The sequence below is a fragment of the Vitis riparia genome, chromosome 19 (genome assembly GCF_004353265.1).
Source record: "Vitis riparia cultivar Riparia Gloire de Montpellier isolate 1030 chromosome 19, EGFV_Vit.rip_1.0, whole genome shotgun sequence".
Lineage (NCBI taxonomy): Eukaryota > Viridiplantae > Streptophyta > Magnoliopsida > Vitales > Vitaceae > Vitis > Vitis riparia.
The window spans coordinates 1104480-1112601 of record NC_048449.1 but is presented as its reverse complement, the minus strand read 5'-3'; the positions used below and the strand labels follow the sequence as shown (position 1 = coordinate 1112601).

General features: G+C 31.8%; 1 protein-coding gene across 1 annotated transcript; it reads right to left on the bottom strand.

Moving 5' to 3' along the window:
* Positions 1–2357: 2357 nt before the first annotated feature.
* On the bottom strand, positions 2358–6355 carry LOC117908702 ((-)-germacrene D synthase-like). The gene is made up of 7 exons (XM_034822385.1): positions 6152–6355; positions 5701–5971; positions 5229–5601; positions 4888–5106; positions 4661–4799; positions 4274–4522; positions 2358–2830 (listed from the first exon to the last, which is right to left on the bottom strand). The coding sequence occupies exons 1-7, from the start codon at positions 6284–6286 to the stop codon at positions 2537–2539; spliced, it is 1680 nt and encodes a 559-aa protein (XP_034678276.1). The 5' UTR covers positions 6287–6355; the 3' UTR covers positions 2358–2536.
* Between the last annotated feature and the right edge of the window lie 1767 nt (positions 6356–8122).

The window sequence follows — 8122 nt, the reverse complement described above, 5'->3', positions numbered from 1 at the left end:
TCACACTTAGGGTTTTTCTTTCTTATTTTGTTTACCCTTTAAAAATAAAACAAAAATAAGTGGCGACTCCAAGTCAATTTTTCTTAATCAATAAAAATTAATTTTTTCGAATAAAAATCGAGCTCGCCATCGAGTGGGAAACGCATTGAGCCGAAAATGCGGGGTCCACAACAACCTTCTCGAACCATCTTACCTTTTTTAATCAAATATTTATGCAAGATTTTCAAACATTAAAAGCAACTTTTTTTATGTCAAACACAACTTTTAGAGTGCTTGAATAGAATTCTTAATCATGCACTTGCATTCTAAGGTGATTTATAAGATTTTTTTTTTTTTTTTCCCAAATACAATACAAAATGAATTTTTTTATGTAATTAAAAATTTTGAAAATATCAGAATTGTCTTTATATTTATTATAATAAAAACATTTTTAAACTGCAATTCCTTTACATAATATTTAATTGAGTAATTACACCTACTTTTTTTACTATAGAAGTTAAACACTGTCCCAAGCAAGAGTTTGGTACAATTCCATTACAAGCATTCAAAGGGCAAACAAATGTGAGGATACTGAAATAAGCACAAACTGATTTTCATATTGGTCCTGATAGGACTGATCCTATGAGAGGGCTTGAGACAGCTTGGTTTGCCTCTAATGGAGCGCCAATATAGAGCATTGAATCAACTCTCAGAAGCCATGTATCCTGAAGTTCCCTTCATTGAATTCTTATCGAGGAGAATATTTTGAGGATTAATGCATGTCAAGCTGAATTATATACAGATTGCAATGACCATGGAGATATGTAAGGCATTTGACTTTGCCATGAATGATCTTCTAGCTAATTTCACAGTTCAGAGTTTGAGCTCGGTCTTGGTAGAAGATCCATTTATCCCAAGATCCATTACACATGAACTCAAACTAGCAGCCTGTTTGATTTCTCTGCAGAATTTCCAACCAGTCTCACAAGATTAAAATGGTAAAATGCTGTCTATTGACCTCAGCCAAGAGTTCTGTGATGATCTCTGTACCTTGATGAATGCCAAGGCATTATAACTGAATGCTTCCTTCTTCATGGCCATCAGTGAAGAGAGCTGAGTATAGGTAAATAACATCTATATATATATATATATACACAAATCATGTTGACATCGTACTGAAATTCTAACACATATAGCCACTATTTTGACCTCATAATTCATCCAGTTTTGGACAAATTTAAATTTTATAAATTTTTATAGATTCCACATTCAAAAATAAAAATAACTATATATAAATTATAAAATTAAAATTAGAAATGAATTTACTACAAATTTTCAAAATTCAACGTCTTGTCATATAACAAAACCAAAACAAATTATCAAAAAATGCAATAATTTTTTTTTAATTAAACCTCTAAAAGAATTGACAGTCATCTAAATATCCATTACAATAAAAAGTTTCCATTTATTTTGAAAAATAAAAAATTAGGATTTGATGCTACTTCCCAAGTTGAATATCCGAAAATCAATGAATTAATCTCAACAAGAAACACACATTTCAATCACAAATCTATAAATTTGAAAATGTATCACATAAAAATCAATTATCATTGAAATTCAACTAAAAGATTTCTAATATTTTCTTGAAATTACCTAGGAAATTTTTAATATTTTCTTTACAACCAAGCATGATTAAAAACCTAGTTACTATTCAATTACTCAATTTTTTTCAATGATTACAAAATTAATCATTATAAAAATTTTATTATTATAATAAATTTTGACATTAAAACATTAAGGAAAACAAACAACTTAATACTTAATAAAATTTAAACATCAAACTCCATTCAAATTTAAGTCAAATTTAACTTTATCCCAATCTACAATAAATTAATAAATAGCACGTGAGACTGAGCTAAGTCAAATGGCTTATAGCGATCGCTTATATACTAGACTCAATCCCACACTCATTTCATATAAACCAATACTATTTGCTTATAACTTATCTAGGCCTATTTGAAATAGTTTTTCTTTTACACGTGGTATTAATATTAGAAGTAGTAGCAGATTTTCTCAAATTCTAGGTATGAAAATTTGTATTTTTAATTTCAGATAAATTATATTGTTAAGTTTAGGCTTGATATTTGAAAATTCTATCCAAACACCCCTCAATATTGGAATTCACCTTTAAATGTTGATTTAATTAGCATTTGAGAAGTTTTCTTAACTTCGTGATTTGTTTCTCATATCAAGAAGATGATTAAAGAATATGGTTAAGGGACTGACCATTCATGAGAAAAAGACAAATTCATCAACCATTGCAGGAGCTTGGAAGACAATATATATAGGAAAGGAATATTGATAATTCTTCAAACAAGTTCACAACAAACCGTACAATAGATACCTCCAACTTGGAAATATAAAAAGCAACCGTGATGCTATATTATTATTCTTACACCACTAGAAATTTTGATAACAAACAGCAACACCACTCACATTATTAATCATATCCTCAAATGGCACACATAGCATAACATAGATAGAACCATCTCCCCACTTACATTGATACAGGATCTATGAGGAACGATGCAATGAGATCTTTCATCCGTTTTCCAACATAGCCAAACTCATCTTCATCCTTGTAGAAGATATTCATCAGACGGGTAACATTTAGAACACGTGTGATGATTGGCATCGGCACTGGTGTAGACTTGAGGCACTCCTGGTTGATATCCTTCCATTCTTTGACTACTTGCTTACTCAACTCATCATACGCCTCCTTCTTTGAAACACCATATTGCTTCATATAGAGTTCAACACTTGAAGGAATGTGCACCCTTTTTTGCTCAAACTGTGCAAAAAAAATAAAAATAAAAAATAAAAATAAAAAAATATATATATAAGGGGTTGTTTAATTAAGAAATACATATAACAAAATTTTAATTGAAAATGGCTGTTTATAAAACTTGTTTTGAAAATAGTTATGTTTATTATATATTTTAGGTGTTTTGAAATTAATGTTTCTTCATTAAACTAATCATTTGTTCTTTAACCTTGTCATTTATTTGTAGAGCATTTGTTTTGGTTTTTAGTTGACAATTTTTTGCATAAGGGACCGCTTTTTTGCATTTGTAGCACACTATTAATTTTTTCTTTGGGTTTGATTTGTTTAAGGGTTTTAATTTATTACTTTTTATATTTTTCTTTGGAAATTTTGTTTCATTTGTTGGTTTTTTATTTCTATTAAATTTATTTATATAACTTTATTTTTCTTTTTTGAAGGGCTATTAGAGTATCTTAAGGTAAGAACATAATTTTCTGAATTCTTTCTTACTATATTGTCCTCATTTTTTCATTTGACTTTTAAGTTTAAGGTATTAAGGCTAATATTTTGTTATCAATGAAAGTAATTAATTCTTCATAAGTTAATGACTAATAAGAAATTCTTCCATTATATATGTTTTTAATTCTTTGTCTAACTTTTTCTATAAACAATGTTGGTAACTTTGATATAAATTTTTCCTTCCAACAATGATTTCCATGATCTAATCTTGTCATAATTACTTTGATTAAAGTTATTTTCTTATGCCATTTAAAATTTTGAGGCTTTAGACACCTAAGGATATTTAATATTTCTGAAGTTCTTTTTTCAAAATAAACAAGATCTTTTATAAAATGTTTGGTTATTATAAACATTAAGGTTATGTTTGGTTTTTGGAAAGTACCATGGAAAAAAAATGTTAAGGAAAATGATTTTCACATGTTTAAGTATCATGTAGAAAATACAAAAAAATCAAATCAAATCAAATGTAATTAAAATTAATTAGAAATTTATATATTTTCAAATTATTTAATCTTTATATTGATAGGTTAAAATAATTTAAATGAATTTAAAGTAGTAAATAAAAATAACTTATTGACTTTAAAATATTTTTATTTTCCTTCACTTTTTCTTTCTTTCTATCTTTCCTCTCTATTTTCTTTCTTTTGCATGCATTTTCCGTCAAATTTTATGGATATCAAACATAGCCTAAGGAAAATATGGAAAATATGGAAAATATGGAAAATATTTTGAAAATGTTTACATTATATACAGAATACTTACCTTAACCGAGAATAAATCTGGAAGGCTATTTTTTATACTTGAGTTATTAATCAAAATTTTCTTTTTAAAAACAATTGAGAACTGTTTTTTCGGAATTATTTAAAAGAAGCATTGCCAGACATGCAGTTAAGTTCTTTTGTATCAAATTTCACTTAGTATGCATTTAATCTCTGTGGAAGAATCTAATACCTTGTGGGTTGCCATGTCATCCATGAGCCTGCAAATGATTTCTGAAGCTCCAATCATCTTGGGGTGGCTGAGCACCCATTGGAAGGACTCCTTGGTTACTATATCTCCCATGCCAACCAAAGATGTGGCAATGAGCAAAGAGCAACAAACACTTACTACTCCATTGCTCATGTACTCATCGAATGTTGGTATATATCCTTGATTCAACCATTTGGCTTCAACAAAGTAGGATTGGATTTGCTTTTTCATCTGAGTTACATAATTATGTAAATAGGTCATGCTACTAGCTTATATATAAACCATGTTAAAATAGAGGATCAGGAGGGTAATTGGTCCCAAATCATGTAAAAAAGAAGGATCTAGAAGAAAGGTAATTTGGTGCCAAACCAGTTCTTTTGTATAGTGAACACGGTATAATTTTCCTTCCTTGGCCATCTCTTGCTCCATTTCTTCATAAACATCCAATAATGCCCGATAATAGCATTTCATATAATCTGGAAGTTGATCTATGCTGCTGGCATCCCATCTGAAAGCAAAGTAACAAAATATATCTTTTGAACTTTATGAAATATTCTATACCACAAATTTAGAAATTAAGCTAATCTCAAATTAACCTTTCAATTGCTTCTGTAAGGAGTTTGAGCTCTTCGATTGTACCATATGCATCATATATATCATCCACAGTGGTTAACATGATGGTCACTTTCGTTAAGAACCTTAGAGCAAAGAAGTACTGAGGCTCAAAGTACACTCCCAATGCCCAAAAGTAGCTCTCCACTAGTCTATCCCGCGCAAAAGGTAGCTTTGTCCCAAAGTCTAAACTCTTCCACCACCTGAAAGATATATCGGCAGACGATGAGGATCAAGAAGATTGCTAAATAGCTAGTTTTTTTTTTTTTTTTTTTTTTTTTTTTTTTTTTTTTTGTGTGTGCGTAAATTGCTTCAAAAGACTTACCTAGTGATCTCACTGAGCTCTTTCCTATGGAGTGACTGCAACAGGTTGAAATCCAACTTTGCAAGCTTCAGTAAAGATTCATTATGGGAACCATCTTGTTGGTAGATGGAAATGTAGCGCCTTGCCCCCACTCTTGTCACGCCAATGTGAATGGGCAGCTTTAGTGCACGAATCACTTGTTTTGAGATAGGATTATTTGTATCAGTTGCCAGGGACTGAAGATGAGCAGTGGTGAAAGCCAGGGCTTCCTCTAGTATGTCTTCTCCATGCACCATCAAATGTGTAGCTTCATATAAAGCTAGCATCCCAGGTAAATCACCAATCAATGATTCCTTGAAGTTGCCTTCCTTGTCTTTGAACTTCCTAAATACATCTATTTCATCAGCAAAATTAACCATTAAATCAATAGTAAGTAATTCAAGATGACATATACATATATATGTTTTGGCAGCTATGGGACAGGGGCTTTTACCAGATGGAACGGGGTAACCTTCTTGTCTTAGTAGTCGGAACAGGAGAGAAGCATTTGTGAGGTCCTCATTGTCATCAACCAGACTATATGTTCCATACATGTCTTTCAATGCTTCTTCAATTTCCCTTTCGAAGTGGTATGCCAATCCCAAGAGTTGGATGGAATCTATCAACTTCAGCAGTTCTGGAGACTTATGGGCACTGGCTTTTAGCTCCTTTCTCACTTCTTCTTTCAGTTCTTCTATTTTCTGTTCTTTACATTCCTGGGTTACCTGCACCAGCAAAATTGCAAGAAAAACATAAAAGTCGAGGCCTAGTTGGTAATGTTTTCGAAAGCATACGATTCTCCATAAGTTCATTTGGAGAACTATTTTCAAAAATAATTCTTGATTGCTTTCAGAAACAAAATCTTATCTAGGAACTCAAATATATGTGAACTCAAATATACTTACCGTATCATCAGGAGTGTAGGTGAGGAAACGATCACCCCAAATGTTAGGAGGATAGTTTGCAGTGGAGCGAGTCACCTCCTGATGATCAACCCCTTGGATGGTTGGAATAGGAGTGACGGGAAGTAAGACAGACATGTTTTGCCCTAGTATCGGAAAGCCTAAGAAGAAAGCCTTATAGTTGCTCTTATTTTCCTTGTTCTAATTCATCTATTTATAGGACAGTCTTTTATCACTGGGATGTTTGATTGATTAAAAGAATCTTGGAAAAAGCTCGGGTGCAAATCGAAGTAATGAAAAAAGAATCATTTTATGTTATATGTACAGATCTTATCTTTTATGACAGCTCATAATTGAATTTGGTTTTGTCCACTAATGTTGTTTTACGGTAGCTACAGCTATGGTGCATGTGATTATATCTGATGTGTGTTACTATGATAAGAATAAAATCATACATAATTGAACTGATTAGCTAGACAGAATAATTTCTACTCAAGTTTTTAATGATAGGAATTCTCTTTGATCAAGTTTCAAAATGATTTTTGAGTTGGAATGATTGTGTCACTTTCTCTCTCTGATTTGATTGGGAAAAGAAGTGAAATTGTGCTATGTAAACTAGCTAGTGAAGGAAGTATTTTTCTCTCTTTCTTTTTTTTCATGGTTTAGATGATAGCAAATTGTAACAGGTTTGGTTGAATTTTAGATGCAGTTGCAAAGAGAAAGAGCACAGTAATTGGATTTAACCATATGCTAAAGGAGGAGATGGTGCATATTTTTCTATTTTTTTCTATTTTTAAAAGTATTAAACTCTCTGAATGCTTCATGATTATCAGGATAGGTCTGCATCGCTTTTCACAATTGAAATTTGGGTTATTTGATTAAGAGATGAAAAATAGCCCCAAAGTTGGATAAATGACCCCTTCAAGTTAAAACTTGGCCGGGTTATTCCAATATATTGTGGTCAAAATAACCCACCCTCAAATTGGAAAAATGATCCCCTTCATTAATTTTGTTGAATCATGACCCTCTTCAAATCATTCCACCCCTCTTTCTTTCCCTCTAAAACCACCATTTTCCCTTTTATTTTTGCCATTCTTTCCTGCTAAACTCCCTCTAGTTTGCCCCACCATGGTTGTCTCTTCAACTCATAAGTTTCTTTTCTTTCTACCACAAAGTTCAAGATAGCTCATCTTCTTATGTGTCTTTCTCTCATCACCATAACTTCATCTTAGTCAAACACTACAAGCAGAAAAGTGAATAGTCACAGTCACTTCCCACAGCTACACCTATAAAAATGTATATATATGATTTGTGCCCAGTCGGGTGTTTATCAAAACATTTATAAAACCTACAACACCCTATACTAGGGTAGCAAAGACAAAGCTACTATAGTATAGTGGCTCTAAGATCGTCCACAAGGATGGGTTTTCTTTGTACACATGACATTAATGAAAAGAGAAATGGTGATTTCCTTTTTTGGAAGTTAGTTTTTAATGAAAATAAGATTGATCGGAAGGGTTGATTTTAAGTTAAGCAAACATAAACAACTGAAATTACTACAAAGAGAAAGTCTCTTGGAGCTATAGGTTACTAGGATCGATCAGGTTCCTGTTGCAAAGTGGGAAATTCCGGATCTTCTTCTCGCATTGGGACAATAACATAAAGGATGGTTATCTCCCGAACCGGATTTGTATTTAGCAAATAAGTTTTGATCCAAAGGATTCTTGAAAAATGGTAGTTGCTTCCCATTAATGGCTTCAAACACTAAAGACCCTCACCTTGAACCACCTTCCAATGGCTCGTACTTGATAACTAATGGACATCCATGGATCTCGCAATAAGCATCCATAGAATCCTAAAAGTTTACCAAGTATTGGACATTCAAGGTGATTCTAAGGGATTAAAGCTAAAACTTGAAATACAAACCATTAATGATACACAACTACCTTCATTTAAAGCAAGGAAAACTCTCAC